Source organism: Setaria viridis, chromosome 4 (genome assembly GCF_005286985.2).
Source record: "Setaria viridis chromosome 4, Setaria_viridis_v4.0, whole genome shotgun sequence".
Taxonomy (NCBI): Eukaryota; Viridiplantae; Streptophyta; class Magnoliopsida; order Poales; family Poaceae; genus Setaria; species Setaria viridis.
The window spans coordinates 36,360,365-36,383,198 of NC_048266.2; the positions used below are offsets into that span (position 1 = coordinate 36,360,365).

At 43.2% G+C, this 22,834-nt stretch overlaps 2 protein-coding genes across 3 annotated transcripts; both read left to right on the forward strand.

Annotated features, from left to right (window-relative positions):
- Nucleotides 1-453: 453 nt before the first annotated feature.
- Nucleotides 454-8,438, forward strand: LOC117854042 (UDP-sugar pyrophosphorylase). 2 transcript variants are annotated; one of them, XM_034736322.2, is made up of 18 exons: nucleotides 454-843; nucleotides 1,170-1,462; nucleotides 2,375-2,479; nucleotides 2,785-2,901; nucleotides 3,142-3,282; nucleotides 3,709-3,808; nucleotides 4,085-4,212; nucleotides 4,333-4,404; nucleotides 4,523-4,587; nucleotides 4,706-4,766; nucleotides 5,059-5,176; nucleotides 5,442-5,566; nucleotides 5,940-6,016; nucleotides 6,159-6,264; nucleotides 6,909-6,968; nucleotides 7,399-7,479; nucleotides 7,590-7,829; nucleotides 7,954-8,438. In XM_034736322.2, exons 2-18 carry the CDS (start codon nucleotides 1,343-1,345, stop codon nucleotides 8,119-8,121), a joined length of 1,884 nt encoding a protein of 627 aa, XP_034592213.1. In that variant the 5' UTR covers nucleotides 454-843; nucleotides 1,170-1,342; the 3' UTR covers nucleotides 8,122-8,438. The 2 variants fall into 2 exon arrangements, with proteins under 2 accessions (XP_034592213.1, XP_034592214.1); XM_034736323.2 differs by having other exon boundaries at nucleotides 4,088-4,212.
- Nucleotides 8,439-9,310: 872 nt separating this feature from the next.
- LOC117854043 (eukaryotic initiation factor 4A-3) lies at nucleotides 9,311-12,780 on the forward strand. The gene is made up of 5 exons (XM_034736324.2): nucleotides 9,311-9,471; nucleotides 10,505-10,577; nucleotides 10,673-10,779; nucleotides 10,859-11,289; nucleotides 11,727-12,780. The coding sequence occupies exons 2-5, from the start codon at nucleotides 10,507-10,509 to the stop codon at nucleotides 12,360-12,362; spliced, it is 1,245 nt and encodes a 414-aa protein (XP_034592215.1). The 5' UTR covers nucleotides 9,311-9,471; nucleotides 10,505-10,506; the 3' UTR covers nucleotides 12,363-12,780.
- Nucleotides 12,781-22,834: the final 10,054 nt, after the last annotated feature.

Consider the following 22,834-nt stretch of genomic DNA (forward strand, 5'->3'; position numbering starts at 1 on the left):
TGCTTCCTGAAAAGGAACCCCAAAGTCAGTGATATTTACATGCCGTTGCCATGCAGTTTTTAGAATGAAAACGGTCGGAAGCGGTCAGGGAAAACACCTTGACCACTCTTGCTGCTATATATTTTTTAGTCGGAAATGGAAAAGTCGGATGGGAAAATAAAATCGATATTACGGGATATCTGGAACGGAGCATTTCGATCAGGAGCATGTCGATTATGATGTAACTCTAATCGCCAAGCCAACACATGTAACAACATTTAGTTCGACATAATAGTTACAACCTACCGTATGCAAATGATACATAAGTAAGTCTGTTAGCTGTTAGATTAGCAATGTGAGAAAAAACAACTGACGGTGCTGGCGCTGCTCCTATACTATGGGCCTGCTCACGTTCTTTATTTTCTTTTTACGCAGCCCATATAGCCCGCTTACGAGAGAGAGATGGCAAATCTCCATCTGTTCTCTAGGCACAAACATAGCAGCCTTATCCTTCTCCTCTCCATTGCTGCACAGCTGCGGGCGTGCGGGCATACTGGCGAAGTGGCGAGATTGGGCAGGCGCAGAGAAGGTGCGTTGACCAGGGGGAGGAGGTGCGGTGTGTTGGTGAGATGCAGCGGAGGGACACGGGCCCTGCGGTGACCGGCGATGGGAGCTCGGCGGCGTAAGACCTGCTCTCTCGTAGCGAGCCTGAGCGGCATCGGGCGAGCACCAGATGAAGTGCTTGGCCGGCGTGGTCAAGCTTTAGCAAGCTGGTGCGAGTAGCGGATGGGGATCCTTCTGCAGCTAGTCTGAGGAGCAAGGAGATTGGGCGTGGGAGGCGGGAGGCGGGAGGCAGTCGCAAAGGTTAGTCAGGAAAAATCCGGTTAAAAAACAGGAAATTCCCGATAAAAAAATGGGAACCGACAATTCGGCCGGAAAACCTTCCAACCGATCCCGATCCCGATTTCGTCAGATTTTCTCGGATTTTTTCCCGATTTCGAATTTTCCTGTAAACACGGTATTCGATCCGTATACACGGGATGCGGTATCGGTCGGTTCGGGATTTTCCCGTCCCTACTTTCATCCCTATCAGTTTTCCTTTTGGACTTTTGGTTTCCCCACCGGCCCCATTGGCCATCGGCGACTGATTTGATTGGCCCACTTCAATTCTAACCGTCTCTCGTTGACAGCCGCGATCCTTCGAAAGCTTCGAGGCCGACGAGCCCCACCACCACCACCGCACAAGAGAGAGAGAGAGAGGAGCGGTTTGCCCGCCCGTGAACCGTCTCCGTCTCCGTCTCCGCGGGAGGCGACGCAACTGACGCCGACGCCGCCGTCCCGTTCCGCTCCTCCTCGCCGCGCGATGGCCTCGGGCGCCGACGCGGCGGCCGCCGGGGTCGCGGCGCTCGGGATCTCCGGCGGCGAATGGGCGGCCGCGTGCCCACCGCTGCGGCGGAACCTGCAGCTGCTCGCGCCCGACGAGGTGATTTGCTGGTCTCTTCTGTTGTTGATTTGCTGATGCTTGGATGCGGTGCCGAATCGCGCTGATCTTCTTCGCTGCAAGTTCAAAAAATTCCGGTTCCGTGATTGATTGCTCCTGCTGTGGAGGCACAGGCGTTTGGTTGATTTGCTTGTTAGTTATCCTCCCATGCCGTGTCTGACGGTAAAGCATCGGAGTTTAGGCGTGGCGTGGTACGGCCAACTACCTCGAATCGTGGTGGTTTTCAGTCACCTCACGTGGTGGCGGTGGGCGGTAGGGGCGAGTTGACCCACTCCGTGGTTGCAATTTAACAGCTTGTTCTTGATAGTACAGCAACTCTCCTGGGTGTTCGAGAAAGAAAAAAAGAAAAATAGGCTTCCTGAGCTTTTCATGATGGTGATGGCTGTTTCCTAAAAAGTGGTACCAATAGTTGTATGTTTAACCACCCTCTTCTCCTGCCACAGGCCCACATTGGGACTGGGGGAGCATGGTTCTTTGATTCATTTGGATGCTTAATCATACTGTGCTCGAGGATTAAATTCCTGGAGTAAAAAATGATATAAATATATGAATTTTTTTGGGTGGATTGTTATGCTTAGTCTTAGTTTTGAGCAGTGTTTTTTTGTTATTATGTACCTTGCTGTGAAAAATTTTAGTTTTACTGCACCTTTTACGTGTCCAGCAAAGTGGTCCTCAACTGATGTACATCTTAACTCGTCCCCATCAAGAATCATGAAAGTACCTGTAGGACCTAGGTTGGCTGAATAATTATGCACCATTATTTCAGAATAAAGTACATCCTAATGTATTCGCCTCTGTGGTGCGCAAGACTCTCTTAATTTGATTCGATTGATGGATCAAAGCACCGTGCTTTATTTTTCTCCTTGCATGATGGTTATTGCCTGGTGATTCTAGGTTGAACTTGCAAAAATGCTGTTGAATGAGGGCCAGATGCACCTGTTTGAACACTGGCCAGAACCAGGTGTTGATGATGACAAGAAAAGAGGCTTCTTTGATCAGGTGTGTATTCATATAGAGGACATGTAGCAGCACTAATATTACATCACCACAGAGTTGTTCCATGCTTATTGATCCAACAAAAAAAAGCACAGTGTACCAATAGTATCTGGCGAGAATTGTGAAATGAGAATTGTGAAATGTCGTATTACCCATGAACTACTCTTTTCAGTAGTACAGTCAAGTACAATGTCATCTTCCCTTTCTATGCATATATTTGTACATTTTATAGCACTATAATCTATGCCCTGAAGTCATAATCAGAAATATACTTTTTCCCCTATATTCTGAAAGTTTGATTATCTTAGGTTCGTCGACTTAATTCAAGCTATCCTGGAGGGCTGGTATCGTACATCCAGAATGCCAAAAAACTTTTGGCAGATTCAAAAGCAGGCAAAAACCCATATGATGGTTTTACTCCTTCTGTAAGTCGTCTTATATCCATTTTGCCGATAGATTAACTTGGCCCTAATATCTTTTCTTTTCATGGGTTTGTTCTGGAAACACTTAAGTTGAGCATCATGAACTCTAAATTGTTCAAATTGAATAACTTAACACATCACAACATCACAATTGTTCCCAAGGATAAATGTTAGTTTGATATATTCTTTACCTTTTATTTTCTTGGTGTCGTAGTTAATAAATTTTGCTATATCATACTTCAGGTTCCGTCAGGGGAGGTATTGAACTTTGGCGATGACAACTATGTTTCATTGGAAGCAGCTGGGGTAAAAGAAGCACGGAATGCTGTGTTTGTTCTTGTAGCTGGAGGGCTTGGTGAAAGACTTGGCTATAAAGGAATTAAGGTATGTGCTGAGCTGCTAATAGCAAACTTAATACCTAATCATGGAAAAGGCCAACATCTAGACTGGATTCTTTCTCAATGCAGTTATGTCATGAGGTAGCACAGTAGCTAGCTCACTTTGTTTGGAACTCAAGCTATATTTTGTATTTTTTTCTTTAATTTGGTTTAAAATTTTCTTTAGTTGATAATAGCACAATAGCACATTATCCTACACTGTTTTTTTAGAACAACATTGGCCACAACCTTGTTCCATTATTTCCATTGAAAAACAAGATGCATACAGTTGAGTTTCATCTCCTAACTTTAGACTGCAAGCACCACCTGGTGGCCTGCACAGTCTTTTACTGAAAAATAGTAAGAAAGCTTGATGAATTGGTGGTAATGTATTTGTCATGGTTCAAAGATTTTACTCTATGATTTTGGTCAGGTAGCACTTCCCCGGGAAACGACTACTGGAAAGTGTTTCCTTCAACATTACATAGAGTCTATTCTGTCTTTACAAGAGGCCAGCTGCGAAATGGTTGATGGTATGTACTCTTCACTGTATCTATAATGGATTAATGACTTGCCAACATTGTCTCTATAGTGCCTATCATTTTTTAATAGTTCTCACGAATTTAATTTTGATCTTAGCATTAAGTGTCTTGTTTTCATCGTTTATACTTATGCCCCTTCTGTACAAGAGATCTGACAATCACTTGAATTAGTTTGCTAGTTTCATTACTTACACATGATACATGGTGGGTCTCAGAGAAGCTTCAGGTCTTGTTTAATTCTTATTGATGTTGTTCGTTGCCATGCAGCAGGGTGTCATACAAAGATTCCATTTGTTATTATGACTTCTGATGATACAAATGCACTAACCATCAAGCTTTTGGAGTCGAACTCCTACTTCGGAATGGAACCATCTCAAGTGAAAATACTAAAGCAGGTTTTTTCTATTTCCCTATTCTTTTCATGTGCTTGTTAGGAGAAAACCTCTGTTCTATCTATGCAAAGCACATATCAGTTACTTCTGGTGTTGATCGTACATGTTCATTTTATTTTTCAGGAAAAAGTAGCATGTCTAGCTGATAATGATGCAAGGCTTGCATTAGACCCAAATGATAAGTACAAAATTCAGGTAGAAAAATTTCATATGAGGATCAATAACATTGTATTTAAAATAGACTAACTATATTGTTTCTGCATACACTGAGTGTCTATCCACGTTTCTTACTCTCAATTTTGTGACCTGACAGACAAAGCCACATGGGCATGGAGATGTTCATTCTCTTCTCTATTCAAGTGGCTTGCTTGAACAATGGTATGCTTATTGATTCAAGAATTTGCCACCGGGGCAGTTTTTTTTCTCTACTTGAAGAAATTAGCAGTTATATATAATGAATAATTTACTGAAATGATATTGTGTATTTTTTTGATAGGAAGAGTGAAGGGCGGAAGTGGGTTCTCTTTTTCCAGGATACAAATGGGTTGCTTTTCAATGTTTGTACTCTGGCCTCCTACTGTACTATAATTTACTGCCAAAAGATAGAAAATTTTTAACATCCTTAAAAATCTGCCAAGAGATATCAAAATTGTAAACCGAATCTGGTACCGTTCCGGTTTTTACTACTTTGGTACCAAACAAATAGGCACATGCCCATATGTAAATTAAGCTACCTCTTCGTATTTTCCAAGGACTCTTAAAACCTCTAATAAAGATGAAACTGCTTCCATGAGATAAAAGGGACCTTTGGCTACAGAGAACTGACATGATTTTTTTTTAATTTTGTAGGCAATACCATCAGCATTAGGTGTCAGTGCCACTAAGGGTTACAATGTAAATTCTCTCGCAGTTCCTAGGAAGGCAAAAGAAGCAATTGGAGGAATTACCAAACTTACTCATGTTGATGGTAGGTTTTACTATCATTTACCCCATTGATGCAAGTTGTTCTGAAAGCAAGAAATCTATCATTTGTCATATTTTGAAAAAAAATTATGTAATCAATCTTTCAGTTTTTAGTAAGTTTGTACTATGAAAATCAAGAAAAATATTCTTTTGTTCAAAAAGATTTTAAAGAGTCATTTCTCGACTGTTCTATACTGACATTTCAATTGGCTGGTTGCATCTAATTGATTTGTTTTGTCAATTGGTCACAACTGCATTATTGTGCACAGGTAGAACAATGGTCATCAATGTAGAGTACAATCAGCTTGATCCACTCCTTCGTGCAACTGGACATCCTGATGGAGATGCAAATTGTGAGACAGGCTATTCTCCATATCCTGGAAATATAAACCAGGTAAACTATACATATTCCAAAGGGACAAATTTAACTTCACTAGTTCAACACTTCAAAAGATCCTTGGACTCTTGCCAAATGCCATGAACACAATTCTTAGGATGGCTTGTCTTATTACATTTCCCTTTTGGATGATGGCAAACCATCTATTAATATATTGTCCTTCTCTTATGATTTGGAGACACATGTAATGCTAACACCAATATGAATTAATGTGGATGCTGTTATCGTCAATGTCACATAGTCATTATGCTGTATATGTTTATTTTCTTTATTGCTTTTAGAACTGAGCAAAACTTTGTCAACATTATTATTTTTTACTAAGAAAAAATGCATGTTTTGTTGTACTAAGAGAAATACTAAACTTTTGCAGCTGATACTGGAGCTTGGACCATACATTGAGGAGCTCAAGAAAACACATGGTGCCATTTCTGAATTTGTAAATCCCAAGTAATTTGTCTGATCCTGTTCTCTTAATTACTTCTATTTACAGTGATATTGCCAAGTTCTATCTTGATTTTGCGTATAGGTTCTCAATATGAATTTTGGTCCTTTGTTTAACCCCAACCTCTGATCATTTTTGTCAATTTAGGTATACTGATTCGACCAAAACGGCATTTAAATCCTCCACTCGTCTAGAATGCATGATGCAAGACTATCCAAAAACACTGCCTCCATCAGCAAAAGTTGGATTCACGGTAAGAGGCAGCTGATCATCTGTTGAGCCTTGAGCACGTCAGCTAACCATTTCTATCAGTTGTACCATGTGGATAGGTATCCTGAGTACAAAGAATGCGCTGCATTCCTGCTCTCAGTTTTTTTCTACTCGATATAGCCAAGGTCCCCTGATCTTGCTGCATTACCAATGTAGTGAGTGTACATGATAAAAAAAAAGATTGCATTAGGAATTTAATAGATTCGTTGCAGTGCCTTAACTCTCCAATGAATAATTAATGGACACAGTCAGAAAAGAGAACTTATATTGGAAGTAGTTATCCACTTATCCTCACATAATGTACACTTTTGAAAAGGCAGTCTGCTTTCAGTGTTCTGTTAGGAATTCTAAGTGCCACTCTACCTTTCAGGGAATAGGAAAAAATACTCCAATCTCAGGAGAGTGGTGGTAATCTAATGCTGTTTTTGTTTCTCTAGGAACTAGGAAGAACATCACTAAATTGAATCTTAGACACTATGTTCCTTACATGTGTTATTATTTCTTACCTCTAAGATCATTAGCAATTCATGTTATTAAGTGTTATTTAACTTTTGCTGCAAATGATTTTTCATGGTTCGTCCCCTAACTGTTTTATTATTATTCTGCCTTTATTTACTTAAATTCTAGGTGATGGATACATGGCTTGCTTATGCTCCTGTGAAGAATAATCCTGAAGATGCAGCTAAAGTAAGATTTGAACTCTTTCTAAGATTAGTGTTTTTATTCTACATTATTAGTTTACCATCGGTTGTGAAGTACTTTTGCCAAGGTGCTTATTTGAACTTGGTCTGTTAATTGTTAAATTTGATTATTGTTTTTTATTCTACATTGTTAGTTATTTTTACCATTGGTTGTGAAGTACTTTTGCCAAGGCTTCTGTCTGTTAATTGTTAAATTTGATTTTCCCCCCCTGTTGTTGAGGTTAGTTTTAATTACACTTTGTCTATTCACCTTTGTCAATTCCATCTATATTTGTTTGCGTATTTGATGTTGTGGTAAACTGGGACTATGCATCAGTCTTTGCCATGTTTCTCTTGCTTTGAAGCAGTTGTCTTTTTCCAGCATCTTGCGTGCATGGGTGTTTATAAATTTTATAATTTTATATACCTTCTTGCAGGTTCCGAAAGGCAATCCTTATCATAGTGCAACCTCAGGAGAGATGGCAATTTACAGGGCAAACAGCCTTATTTTGAGAAAGGTGATGCCATTAGCATATTCCTTTGGTGGGGCACGCTATCCAATGGCAATGGGCTAGTTCTCAAGTTGTTTGTGCTCCAGCTCACCGTGATCCTTTCCCTCCCTTTCCAGGCTGGTGCACAGATTGCTGACCCTGTAGTTGACACCTTCAATGGGCAAGAGGTAGAGGTTTGGCCACGAATAACCTGGAGTCCACGGTGGGGTCTTACCTTCAAGGATGTCAAGGAGAAAGTGCGTGGCAACTCTTCCATTTCTCAGAGGTCAGCTTTGGTCATCAATGGTCGGAACATCTTCCTTGAAGGCCTTTCGTTGGATGGCACTCTTATTGTCAATGCTGTCGATGAAGCTGAGGTATTAACATTATTGAGCATCTTTAACTCAAGAGACCTGGGCATAATTCAAGTGTCACAGTTTCGCTATTACCCTAACAACGAAATATTTTGCTCGTATGTCATCACTTCATGCCGGTTTGCAGGTTATAGTTACTGGTCATGTACATAATAAAGGCTGGACTATCCAGCACGTCGACTACAAGGACACCTCCGAGAAGGAAGAGATCAGAATCCGCGGATTTAAGTTTGAGAAGGTTGAACAGCTAGAGGTGAACTACACCGAGCCAGGAAAGCATTCCTTGAGTGCATGAACAACACGTCCCTTGATTGCCTGATCGACCTGACCAGCTTCCAACCAGTTGGAAATAGTTCACGTCACGATTGCCTCCCAGATTTTGGGAGGCCATTAGCTTATCTGAAAGTGTTCTTGTCCTTCTAAAGTACAAATAAGGAGCAAAGCGCTTCACCAATCACTCGCCATTCTTAATGTGCATCTGTAGTTGTACAGTACCCTCGTTCATAGCCAACCATTTTACGCCTTTTCTTTTGTAATCAAAGTTGATTATTTGTATTGGATCTGATGTTGGTGTAATAATTTATAATGAATTAAGACTTCGCGCGGAATCAAGCAAGTGCGTGTTATATGTTGCATCTTTTTGTATGTTATATGCCATGGCAGGGATTAGTGAATATCCTGGTGCTCCAGCATTTGTCAATCAGATCATTTCATCAGAAAAAAGAACAGCTGATGAGTCTTTTGCATCCAATGGCTGTGTCACCACGAATCTTTTGCAACCTTTTGTGACATACTTTTTGCTCTTTTATTTAATTGCCCGTTGCATGCTGAGTGAACACATGTCGTCCTTTCCACATGGAAAGGAATATGTGGTGACTGGTGCAGCTGATGAGATGCCGTGGCCGAAAGAGACTAAATCTGGGCCACCATTATCGCTATAAAAGATTAGGAAAAGTCTCTGAACAATGGCTTTTTCCCAGATTTGGAGTTGCTTAAAGCACTTCTCTTATAAATCTTCAAGCCCGTACAGCCGTCGTATCACCCAAAAATAAAGTCTACTTACATGAAGAAGAATATCTTGAGACTTTTTTTTGTGGCTCTACAATTTTGTTAACAAAGATATCCACTGCAACTGCACCTCACATCATGTGCACGCACATCTCAAAAATCAAACTACTATTTTTCATTAAGAAATTGATTTCTTTTTTTGGGATGTGTGGTGCACATCATATGTGAGGAAATAGAATTGTCTTCCGACAGCCTGTTTTTTTTGAACAAAATCAGGTCACACCAGTTCGATTACAGCCTGTTTTTTGTTGTAGGGTAGCAAAAGAATCCAAAAAATAGAAAAAGAAAAATCAAGAAGAACAACACGAGCCCAGGCCCTGGAGAGCCCAGCAACGGCCCACGGAGGGCAGAAACCCTACCGGGTGGCGTCCGAGTCCCAGCGCACCACGCCTCCTCACGTAGACACCCTTAAAAGCCGCCTCTCGCCGCCGCACCCAAACCCTCGTTTTTCTCTCTCCTGCGCCGCGCCGTCCCCTCGCCTCCGCCGCCGAATCCGAGACTCCGATCTCGGGTTCAACGCAGCGCACCAAAGCAACCCCGGCGACCGGCCCGATCAGCTCTCCTCTCCGCGCGTCAGGTGGTCGCCTCCCCAGATCTCCCCGCCTCGTTCCGTTTGTCTCGCTCGTTTTGTGTTGTGCCTCGCTTCGATCTGGTCGGGTGGCGCTTTCCGCGCGGTCCTGGGCCGATCTGGCGGCTCTAGGCTTGGATCTGCGTCGATTCGGTGGAAAGTTTAGTGTTTATAGTGGTTATGGATTGAGAGATAGTTTTGCCAGTATTACCTTTGTCGGATGCGCGGCTTTTCAGCTCGATAGATGATTTGTTATGCAGGATTTGATTTTCTTCAAAAAATAATGTGTTTCAGGTGCCAACACGTAAATTTGTTAGTTGTGGCTTTAAAAACTCTGCAGTCTTCCGTATGCAGCTCGTGGTAGCTTGGTTGTAGCTATGTTTTGCCATTGAGCGAATCGTGCTATGCTTGTGATATTGGTATCACGCTGTCTGAATTAGGGGAATGCTTGATACTTAATGAGATTTTATTATGTAGTGATGGGCGACTTTCTGTTAAAAGGAGGATGAAGTGGCAACATGGATTTGTTACAGGGTAGAGTAACAGATAGTGTTATGCCATGTATGAGATGAGCGAGTGATTGTTCTAATATTGTCTGAACTTCAAACCTTTACTTTTGATTTGTCAGACTAGTCTAGGCAATTATATCAGTCTGCTGTTATGTATGCTTAGACTTAGATTGAAATGAATCAGTTGTCCTAGTTTGTGAGCAGTTGAGAATGCATTTTGTCTCAATTTTGGAGCTTGGATGACTTCTGTTTTGATGCCTGATCTTTTCTAGGGTGCAACTGTTTACCTGTTCACTCTTGCAAATTAACGGTCACTTGACTTCTAGCCTGTTCCTTGTCTCAACTCAAATAGTTTTCTTTGGTCCACAAACATATTTTTTGTGGTAGACTCTGTGCAAGTTTGTTAGAAGCTGTGTTTGCTATGCTATTCATTCTTTGATCTAGGTTGAGGATTAGATTTTTTTGTATTTCCTTCACATCTGCCACATGTACTGTACATTTTGTGTCTTAACATGTTGTTTTGTTTGCTACAGTCATGGCGGGAATGGCACCTGAGGGTTCCCAGTTCGATGCTAAGCACTATGATTCTAAAATGCAGGAGCTGCTGTAAGTAATATATTGCTTTTTTTTGTTGTTCAACCTTACCTATTTTCATCATCTGTGAGTCTGAGTTCCAAGCCTACCTCTTTCATGTAATACAGGAGCACTGGTGAGACTGAGGAATTCTTCACCTCATATGATGAGGTTTTTGAGAGCTTCGATGACATGGGCCTCCAAGAGAACCTTCTGAGAGGCATTTATGCTTATGGTAGGATGGAGGCCTATTTTGTTTTAGGTTGTTTACCGTAGGTGGTAATCCTCTTACAAGGTCATTCTTTGTTGTGTAGGTTTTGAGAAGCCTTCAGCAATTCAGCAGAGAGGAATTGTACCTTTCTGCAAGGGCCTTGATGTCATTCAGCAAGCACAATCAGGTACAGGAAAGACAGCAACTTTCTGTTCTGGGATCTTGCAGCAGCTCGACTATGGCCTGGTTGAATGCCAGGCCTTGGTCCTTGCACCCACCCGTGAGCTTGCACAGCAGATTGAGAAAGTCATGCGCGCGCTTGGTGACTACCTGGGTGTGAAAGTTCATGCATGTGTGGGTGGAACTTCAGTCCGTGAGGACCAAAGGATTCTTGCTAGCGGCGTGCATGTTGTTGTTGGGACACCTGGACGTGTGTTTGACATGTTGCGTAGGCAGTCTCTCCGTCCTGATCACATCAAGATGTTTGTCCTGGATGAAGCTGATGAGATGCTTTCTCGTGGTTTCAAGGATCAGGTAAACTGTTTGTTCTTTTCTATTTAGTTCTCTAATTCTTATTCTTTACTAATTTTTTTGGTTGTATATACCTTTTGTAATCTTAAAGCATGCTTGAGTATCTTTAATGACTGGTTTGCTTGGTTGAAGAAATGAAGGTGTTTGTTGCATTTTCATGGATGTCAAAGTTTTGTTCACTACTGACTGCATGTAGTTTGCTATTCAATTACAATTGCAGTATTATCTTTGGATGTTCTAGGCTACAAGACATGCTTCAGATGGCTAATCTTGTGCCAACTAAGTTGCATAAAAAATTATTTCTTTGCCCTGTGCTTATTATGATATTCTAACTGAAACTGAAACATTCTAAAAGAATGAGTGTCATAATTTTTTTTTGATTTATGCCTCAACCAAAATCAGTAATTCATGGTGTGGTATCCTGTCTTTGTTAAATGCAGATTTATGACATCTTCCAGCTTCTCCCATCCAAGATTCAGGTTGGAGTCTTCTCTGCTACCATGCCCCCAGAGGCTCTTGAGATTACCCGCAAGTTCATGAACAAACCTGTGAGAATCCTTGTGAAGAGAGATGAGCTCACCCTTGAGGGTATCAAGCAGTTCTATGTGAATGTGGAGAAGGAAGACTGGAAGCTGGACACACTATGTGACCTGTACGAGACCCTTGCCATCACCCAGAGTGTCATCTTTGTCAACACCCGCCGCAAGGTGGACTGGCTCACTGACAAGATGAGGAGCAGGGACCACACTGTTTCTGCCACTCACGGTGACATGGATCAGAACACTAGGGACATCATCATGAGGGAGTTCAGGTCTGGTTCATCCCGTGTGCTCATCACCACCGACCTGCTTGCCCGTGGTATCGATGTTCAGCAGGTGTCCTTGGTCATCAACTACGATCTCCCCACCCAGCCTGAGAACTACCTGCATCGCATTGGTCGTAGTGGTCGTTTCGGTAGGAAGGGTGTTGCCATCAACTTTGTGACCCGTGATGATGAGAGGATGCTGTTTGACATACAGAGGTTCTACAACGTGGTGATTGAGGAGCTGCCTGCCAACGTCGCTGACCTTCTGTGATCAAGTTGAAGAAAAAACAAAACAGAACAAAAAAAAAGTGGTAAGGGGACCTGATAAGGCTTGTTTTTGTTGAAATATCGCCATATGTGGGGTGGAGTGACAAGGTCGGTGGGGTTTCTATGTTAAGTCGTGGTCATGGACAATTTGTGATTTTTCCTTATGCCATGTTTTGGGAATTTTTGTAGCTGCCTAGGCCTGTGCTATGTGCTACTGTGGGGGTTCATTAGTATGGAGGGGAGACGCTGCTGGTGCTGGAGTCTTTTCGTCTTTAGTATTTTTGTTTAAAACTATGTATGACCGAATGATGGTATTTATTTGTGTCATCCTTGACTCTTGTATTCTGCTGCAACCGCATGTATCCTTCTATCAGCACTGGTCTTTGTTATTCTGTGCGAGTAAAACCTGTTTACTCATCGCATATTGTGGTTGCCTGCGTTGATGCCCATGATGGTGTAGAAGCTGCCATTTGTGTTGCAGCTTTGTGTTCTGCTACTGCTCTAGGGGCTTGTTTAGTTTGACCCTGCTTGCATGTTGTTTAGTTGGGGCCCTGTGCCATCAGTGTTGCTGCCCTGGCCTGGATGAAGTTTAGCACCAGTTGCCAAAACGATTATAAAAATACTTATTAAAATATAAAATATTGAAATATGCATGGAGAAATTGATCTGTTTAATTATGTGCAGTATAACGTCGTTAGCGTTCTACTTAAAAGTTGTAGTTCTTGGTCAGGCAAAGCCTCCATGTCTCCAACCTAACATGCCTTATGGGTGGAGACGACGTGCTGCTAATGTGTTTATCATTGGTCAGCTGGCTGAGCTCGCTCGATGGCAAAAGGCTTTGGTCAACCTGATGGCACGGCGTACGGTCAGGATCAATGCTTAGGAGGAGGTTGTGCTGCAAGTACGCACGTATGCAAACACTCGGCAAGGTGTTTACTTCGGCGACCCTGCCAATGCGGAGAAATTAATGCATGACTTCCCCTTCTTCCTCCCTCTATTTTCATTCTTCTTTTTTCCTCGTGGTCACTCACTTTTCTTTCGTCTTGTTTTGGTCAAATCCGTGTCCTGCCATTTTTTTTAGTTGGTTTATGAGGCTGAAAACCCGAACTAAAATTGCACTCTTTATAGGTAAAACTGGCCCCCTATCCTTTGTGTGTGGAATTAAAATTTGACTTCTTTGATACAGTAATCGCCACGTGAACCGGGGTATGTTGGCAATGTTGGCCCGCGAAGCATCATTGTAGTAGAGGAGGAGGAAGGCCTGGCCCAATCAAAAGCTCTGTCTGCTATGCTCTCCGGGCCGCCGTACGTTGATACATGGGCCGAGCCAAGTGAAGGGCCATCATCGTCATCTTCTCCTCGGTCGAAGAAGAGACAGAGAACCGCAACTTCTACGTTTTCTCACTCGCGGATTCATCTCCTCCTGAATTTCTGAGAGACTAGGTATGTGCCCGTACGGGCATAAAAATTGATATTACTTTGATACAAGATACACACCGACCAACTAAACATTGGACAAAAACATCCATTCTACTATTATATAAACAAAAACAGTAAACAAATATATCTTGCCCCCTTACCTTAGAATCAGGTTTGCATCCCAACCATAGATAACAAAAATAATAAACAAATATACTTTGCCCCCTCTACCTTGGAATCAGGTTTGCATCTCAACTGCAGATCTATCATTCGCTAATGAGGGAGTTAAAACAGAGGAAAGTCCCCTCCTTAGTTTTTAAACTCATGGTCACTGGGCAGCTTAAACTTAGAAAACTGGAATGCTTGTGTGATTTCCTTGCGTTAGTGAAATGGCAGGCGAACTGGTATTTAGGAAAATACATGTCATGTAAAATCTGTCCTCAAGCACTATACACAACATCTGTACCCGTGCACTCTCAAGAAGCTCTGGTATCTAGACTCTGACAACTACCACTTATATCCCATCCAAGCCCTCAATTACCATGATACTATGTTGTATTGCTACAGAATATAGCAATTTTAGATGGGTAGTTCTTCAGAGGGTCATCACATACGGTTCCTGTCTTGACCTTGGCATGCTAAAAGAGCTGAACACCAGACTTCAGTTTGTTCTACACTTCTACTTCCACTTGCAGAGCTTGTAGAACGCTGCCCTCATCATGCTGAACTTCTCTCTGAACTCGGCTGATGATAAGTAGGACTGCATTCGCCTGATAACAGTAAGTGAATTAAAAAGGTTGTCTCACGAATGTGAAGTGGAAGATTGGTTGCTCACCTCTCGCTTGGTCACATTGATGTCGGGGACAGGAACTTCAACTTTGGTTGTCAGGCATTCATATAGGTAGATCATGCACCCTTCGTCATCTTCCGTCTCAATTTCGGCAACATCGCCATCGCCTGTGGCATCCTCCACCTGTGGCCTTCTCTACCTCAGGGCTCGCTTCATTTTACAAAAAGTTCAGAGACAAGAAAGGTAAGGTACTGAACATTTGGTCTCTGTGTTCTGTCAGATGTGGAAACCAAAGAGTTTTGTTCTCTGTACCTTTTACTGACTTTGGTATTAAAGAGCTGGTGAGAGCACAAGATAGATGATTTTTTGGGTGACACCTTACTGATCAGGACCTCCAGATTTTGGGAAAAGCTTTCTGACAGTAGGAGGTGTGGAAAGATTCCTGGTATTACTTTGTTTTTGAAAACTGATTCCTGGTATTACTTGGGTTCTCAAAGGCACAAGTTAACACGTTGAAGGCTGGACACCTTCCTCGAACACGGGACGGTCCTGGCTGATGGACATGCTTCTCGTGCACTGAGATTAATGCAGGTGTTTGTTATTTTTGTTTCTGAAAATACAGAGATACTTAGTGGTATTTTTTTTTAGAAAGGGCTTCCACTCAGATGCTGTTTTTAGTCACCCTGTAGTCCTTTTACCAAACCTTAATGGTCAGCATGTGTTAGTGCTCATTCATGCAAATGGTATAATAGTTCTGATTAAAATGCTGAAACCTAAATTTCAATACTGGACTCATTCGAATGCTCACGGAAGGATTTAAAGGTCCCATGCAGCAGAACGAAATAAACACTATATGGTCAGCATGTGTTAGCACTGCGACGTTTTGTCCCCTTTCTACTTTTTTTAGCTGCAGAGATGATGCACCTTCTCAATCATTTTTTATCAATTCCATTTGTTCCTTTCGGCATTGCATGAATTTGTTTGAATTTGCTTGTCCGAGGAAGACAAGAGTACAATTGGTTCGTTGGATCGAGCGTCAAGATCATGGCGGTTCGTTGGACCGACCGTCAAGATCATGGCAGATGCATCCATCCATCCCTGACCTAGTCCCTGCACATACACCTGCACAGGCTGCAGTAGCTAGCTACAACGGCGAAGCTAGTTCCATCGGCAAAGTCCTTATCTCGCCGGCGCGAGATAGGGCCGGGTGGAAGCTGGGAGGCGCGGAGCTGAAGGAGATCGTGCAACCCACAGCAGCCGCACGAATCTTAAACACCACCGGAAGCTAGATAGATTTTCCGACATGAACCGGGGTACGTGGAAACTAAAAAAGCAATGTTGGCCCGCGAAGCATCGCAGTAGAGGCCTGGCCCAATCAAAAGCTCTGACTGCACACGCTCTCCACCCGCCGTACGTTGAGACATGGGCCGAGCCAAGTGAAGGACCATCGTTCTAAGATAACAGAGAACTGCAATTTCTACATTTTCGCTACATGTATTTCTCTCTCACTCGCGGCTTCTCCTCCTGAATTTCTGACGCACCTTCTCAACCATTTCTTATCTGTCTGTCTATCTATTTGTTCATTTCGGCATGCATGAATTTGTTTGAACTTGCTTGGCTGAGAAAGACAAGAGTTTTTTCTTTTTGTTCGTTGGATCGACCGTCGAGATCATGGCGGTCCGTTGGATCGACCGTCAAGATCATGGCAGATGCATCCATCCATCTCTGACCTAGTCACTGCACATACACCTGCACAGGCTGCAGCTAGCTAGCTACGACGGCGAAGCTGGCTCCATCGGCAAGTCCTTATCAAACTGTGCTAGCTCTGGCGCGCATCACATATCCTGCTTCCTGCATGAGGCATGTGATCGTCTACAGATACCCGGCAGCAGAGCAGAGCCAGGTGGCCGGCCGGCCTATCATCGGAGCTGAGCATTTTCCTTCCGGTTTGACCTCCGCCTGCTTGCCATTGCATTGGGGGTAGCTAGTGTGCCGTTCCTGTCGCGCATGCTGCCGTTATCCATCTACTCCGATCGAATCGGTGACTGTCAGCGATCGAAGCGATGCCTCACGACTCTTAAGCTGGCCTCAATCACGTTCGTTGTCATGGTCTCCAGATGTTTCATGGCTAGGGTAAGGGTAGGCACAGTGTTTTTGACTGTTGCAATTGCCTTCCCACCTTTCGTCACCCAATTTTCTCGTCCGATCCTCCGATCGATCCTTTTCGTCCCCAACTTTCCTCGCCATCTACCGTCGCTGGCTTTCCATTCCATGCGATCCATCGATGCTTTCAGTCGGAGCACGTTCACCCAGTGCAGCAGCTACCATTCAAGTGAATAGCTACACCTCGATCGTGGCTTTTCAGAGAAAGAGGAACTTGAAGCTAACATATAACCTCTCCTGACAAGGAAACAAGTTAAGGTGTGCACACGCTTTTCCGAAAGAAGAAGCTGAAGTGATTGTGGCAGCGCTGCAAGGATTAGTATAGCATAGTTGCTTCTCCATCGACACTGACATGAGGACGTTGGACTCAAGCAGGGATCCCACTAAGATCCAAATCCAAATTAAATCGCACGCCTCCATCACCCATCCCACTCTGCCATTGTTTTCCCCATAGTGCACACGGCCGCACGCCTCCATCTTGAATTTGTACTTTTTTATCTACCTATGTAGGGTCAAATTCCAACCAGCTGTGCTAGTAGTCTAATTACAACCCGACCTGTCCTACCAAATTAGGAGCAAAATTATAAAATCTCGATCACCTCCTTAAATTCCCTGTTCAAGTGTTCATGCGACTTGTATGGGGGGAGCAACGCCTCTTAAATTCTCTACTGTTCAAGTGTTCATGCGACTTGTATGGGGGAGCAACGCCTCTTGCACTGCATATAATCCATGAAACACGCACAGAAATGCATAGTCCATGAAACCATGAATTGCGCCGCGAATTGTTCTCGTGTTTTGACATTCATCAACGACGACGACGATGGAATGTAATCATGGTTAGTTTTGTCCCTGTGTTTGCACAGTTATTAACGATGCTAAATATCACTAACAAGAATTATGATGTAACCTTTTGCTACCTCTGTCCATGATGCATGTGGCCTGTATGAAACCATATGGAAGGATAATTAGAGGATCGTAGAAATGCTATGGAAAACTTGTGTTCATACCAAATGAACATGGCTTTAGAGGAAGCCAACACGTACAAGCAAAAGCAAAAAAAAAAGCTCAACTATGGAATCACCGCCCTTCCTTTTTTGCCCCGTACTTTTTTAACAATGTTATCCCAATATAAACATATATTCAAAGTTCAGTACAGTTACGTTATCAGTCGATCTTGTACGAAAGGAAAGAAAAAAAAGGTGCAGATTTTGCACACGAAATAAAGCAGAAACGACCGCACAAGTGGCAGTGGTTAGCACGATCATCGATGGGTCCTTCAATGGCAAAAGCTAGCTAGACCCATTCAAACAATTGCACATTGCCATATGCATGCCTGAGTGGGCTGCTTATCGAGCAGCTTTTGATCTTGCAAAATTGCTTTACAAGTGGTCGTCGATATGTCGAGTGACGTCAGAATGAACTTGTTCGTTGAGATCGATTCATGTGATGTTACGCGACGTCTCGTCCGACCTGCTACCTTAGCAGCTAGCTAGCTAGGGCCCAGGAACTAATTAACAGCCATTTTAATGCTACCAGTAGGACCTAATTCTGCCATTAGCTAAATTGGCATGTGGCCGTCAACTTCAATCTAGCATTGATTTCAACAATCAGTCTCCGAGGGTTATAAAAGTCTCGGAAGCCTTCTGATGATCATACAAATCAAAAGGTTTTCGATATCCAAAAAAAAAGAGGATACAAATCAAAAGGTGATGATGGGAATTCGTCCTATGTAGGCATGACTCGTGCATGGCCTTTTCCAGCGGCGAAACAGTGAGATTTGTCGGTTGCTGATTGAGCTCGTGGCTGTTGAACGAAGATGATAACTGCTCCAAGCTATTTTCCAACACGCACCGCACTTCACTTGCACTTCACGTCTCTCTCTCTCTCTCTCTCTCTCTCTCTCTCTCTCTCTCTCTCTCTCTCTCTCTCTCTCTCTCTCTCTCTCTTCCTCTCTCTCTCTCTCTCTCCCCCTTTCAAAACGCAAATAGCTTTGTCAGACTTCCACCATTGCCAGTAAGCTTTTGGATGATCGATGATCTGCTCCCCAGCACGAATCGGGTAGCTGATTTCTGCTCCATCGCCGCTCCTTTACATCCACCAATTAAGTGCTAGCTAATCGCGGCAATGGTAAGTTATTCTGCATTGACCGCGATTCCGGGTCCGCAGTTTAGAAAATCAGAAATGCAGTGGAACCGGAAATGCGGGTGTGATCTGGTAAATAAGTTTATCCGCTGACTCATCAGTGGAATGTCCGATTGGGTTATATACATGTGGTTGATGAACGTAGTATCTTGATAGTGGCGAGCTGTCTCGATCTGTCCATCTTCCATGGACACTGGTTGTGTGTGCAATTAAAGTTAACGACCTTGCATTAGAAGAATATGCACTGGAGATTCCGGTGATCGTGTCCATCAGTCCGCCGATACATGCGATCCGCGCACGACTAGTGGTGTCTGCACCACCACCTACCCATCAGCAGAGTTACAGTGATCCTTGTCACCAATCCTGCATATGATGCAACTACGTACGTGTCAGTGCGTGCGTGCGTATGATTAGTGGTGTCTGCGACTATGTAACCAAATCCTTTTTCTTTAGAAAAAAGGATTTGATTCCGCCTTCTGCAACCGCACACAGCTATGATGTTTATCTCTGCAGACAAGCGCACGTACACACACTTGCCTACAGCTGCCTCCAAGATATACACTTGCCTACAGCTGCCTCCAAGATACGCATGTTTCTCATTTTTCTTGACTTCTGCTGTCTTTAGCGCACGTCCAGCACCTGGTCCATGCTGAAAACAGTAACGGAGAAGCCTTATTACACTTGCCACGACGCCCACACATGACATACACGGATCGTCACTTTTCCAATCGCATCGTCCGCACTTTGTTGTCTGGCGCGACCATCGAACTAGCTTTCACCTTTATTTCAAAAGGATTTTTCAAATAAAGTGACCGTCCGTAGCTATGAATCTGTAATAAAATAAGCTACCTGATTGCATCTTTAATCTTTTGAAAACTGGGGCCAGTAGCAGCAGAGCGGTTAGATTTGCTGGCCGGCCGGCGGGCTTTATTCCTCGGACGGTGGTCGGCGACGTGGATGCCGAGTCGATCCCCCCCTCGCACGACAGACGTGTCGTCTCACCGACTATACTCTCGCTACTTGTCGTCCTGTGCCTGTCTCGAGTGTGGCACTGTGGCTGCATGCAGGTCGCGATTTTTTTTTTTTTTTTTTGCGTTGGTGGTATTGGTCTCTCCGTCCTGTACTACTGTAGCATCTAGGAGACGTGAAAAATTATAGCTAAGAACAAAAGTTACACAATTTATTTGATGGTTATTATTCTGGGCTGTATTAGAAAAAAATTTCTAATTGATAAGATGTATTTATTATATATATGGTCTTAATAATAATGTTGGCTGACCAAAGCCGTCCTATCGGGATCACGTATGTACAATTCTCATACATAATAAACTGTACCGAGACTATATAATAAATACAGGTTGACCAAGGCCGTCCTATCGGGATCACATACATTCTCGTACATAATTCTCGTACCAAGACTATATTATCAATTAGAAAAGTTTTTCTAATACAGGCCAGAATAATAACCATCAAATAAATTGTGTAACTTTTGTTCTTAGCTATAATTTTTCTAATTGATAAGATGTATTTATTATATAGTCTTGGTACGAGAATTATGTACGAGAATTGTATTTATTACATAGTCTTGGTACATTTTTTATGTACGAGAATTGTACGTACGTGATCCCGATAGGACGGCCTTGATCAGCCAACATTATTATTAAGACCGTATAATAAATACATCTTATCAATTAGAAAAGTTTTTCTAATACAGTCTAGAATAATAAGCATCAAATAAACTGTGTAACTTTTGTTCTTAGCTATAATTTTTCACGTCTCCTGGATGCCAGATGCCTCAACTTTTGAACATGGGCGCACGTACGTCTCCATATTTTCACGCATACACAGACGTGGGCAGGCCCGTTCTTGGATAATCGACCAAATGTTGGAGTAATAATTAGTTACTCCCTGTCCGGAAGTATAAGCTAGTTTTAGTCTGTCTTAAGTTAAATTATTTTAAATTTGATCAAATTCGTAGGAAAAGGTATACACCGTGCATATAAAATGTTGATCTGGTGATAATAATTTAATTTGCTGCTATAGATCTTAATATATTTCAGATAAATTTGGTTAGACTTATATCTGAACATGAAACCCGATCATCATCTCTGTTGAGTAATACTGTTAATAACTTGGTTACGACGTGCTAATGATTAATAAGAAAGGCGGAAAAAACAGTAATCATGCTAGAGTTGGGTGTGTAAGTAAGATACACATAAGCTCGATAGTTGGACATGCATGTCGGCCACTATATACATGTTAATAATATATATGCATGGCTTGAAATAGTAAACATATGTATAGATTTCTCTCCATCCAACTGTTGATCCATACCCCATATATTTCTCACCTACTCATAATTCATCTCACATTGATTCAAAAATGAATGGTTTGGATAACTCATGTGTTCATGTATCCATGTTCGTACATGTATAGGACTATATGTCACGGTCTCGATGAAATGAGTCGCGTGCGCGCTCGTGCACTAGCACTACCCACAGACTTACGCGGAGACAGCATAACACAATGCCGTCAAGTCGATGGATCAATCCTCGCACGCACCGTAAACATGTTGGATGTCGCTAGGGAACGTATATGCACGATCGATGCGCATCCATCACCGACGTCGTCGTACGTGGCGAGCATTTGAATTTGATGCACACTGTCCTGCCTGCCTAGCCTATAGCCTAAAAGCAGCTTGGTAGTGGTGGTCCGTCCTTGCATGGATTCGTCGATCGACCACACACACATGACACATGCATGTGCAAGCATGTCGACACTTCTCGCGCGCACACTATAGCTTGCTGCTGCTGTCCGGTGATCGATCGATCGATCGATCGATCCGACCCATCATCGACCTCTCGACGACTGATCATTGGATCGCTAGCTAGCGACGATGATCGACGTACGTGGGTGCATCATCCATCGTGTCTCTCTGGTTAGCTAAGGAATAACACGTACGTACTTCCTGTTCGTTGTTGGGCATGCATGCATGCACTGTGCGCGCGTAAAACGATCGAGTTGGCTAGTCGCTTCGAGAAGGAAAAGGAAAAAGATACGAGCTGGCTAGTCGCTGCACAGCGTTCCCGGTCGGTCTTTTTATCGTGAGAGACGTGCCTGCCGATCTTCACGGGCCGGGCGGTGCGCACATGCGTGCTGGTACGCGGTAGACTGGAAGCTAGCCCCGCCACGCGCGCGCATGCATCCAACAAGCTAGCCCCGGCCGCCACACGAAGCCGGCCGGTCAAGTTTATTTATAATAATTAACTAATTTGACGCCTGCCGGGCCCGTGCAATGTAATCCAACAAGCTAAGTGGCACCTGACATTAATTATATTTTGTGCGTGCCCCCTACGTCGTAAATACTCGGACGCGTCTGCGTGTTGATGCGTCGTGCATTCAAACCTAATGCCATAGCACGGCCATGCATTTTTTTTTCTGTCCAAAAAAAATAAAAAAGGGCATGCAGTGGCAGTACTATACTAATCTTTTTTTTTTGTGGAAAAACTCAGTACTATGCTACTATACTCTTATAAAGCGGCTGGAGTGGACCGAAGAAAGCAAACGACCGCGTAGCTCCCGACCGTGCGTGCATGCCTCACAGATGGAGCCTGCCCACCGCATACGTGGTGTGTATCCAGAGCTCCTTCCTGCTCGATCCACTCTCTTTCCTCCCTGCAGGCCATGCATGCAATGCAAGCTCAAGTTTGCTACTGCAAATGGAATTGGAGGAGGAGAATATAATGCAGTGCAGCTTCATCACCTTTTCTTTTGTTTTTTTCCGACTTCACTTTTTACTGTGCATCAGCAGCATGCGCTCGTGTCGCCTCGTGGTAGCAGGCTGGTACGTAGCTGCTGTCCTATTAAGCCTTGATTACTATACTAGTTTAAGTATGTGTTGATAGGGAAGTTATTAGCTTAGTTACCGTGTCATCAGAAGCTAGCTACTTGCCGTTCCCGGC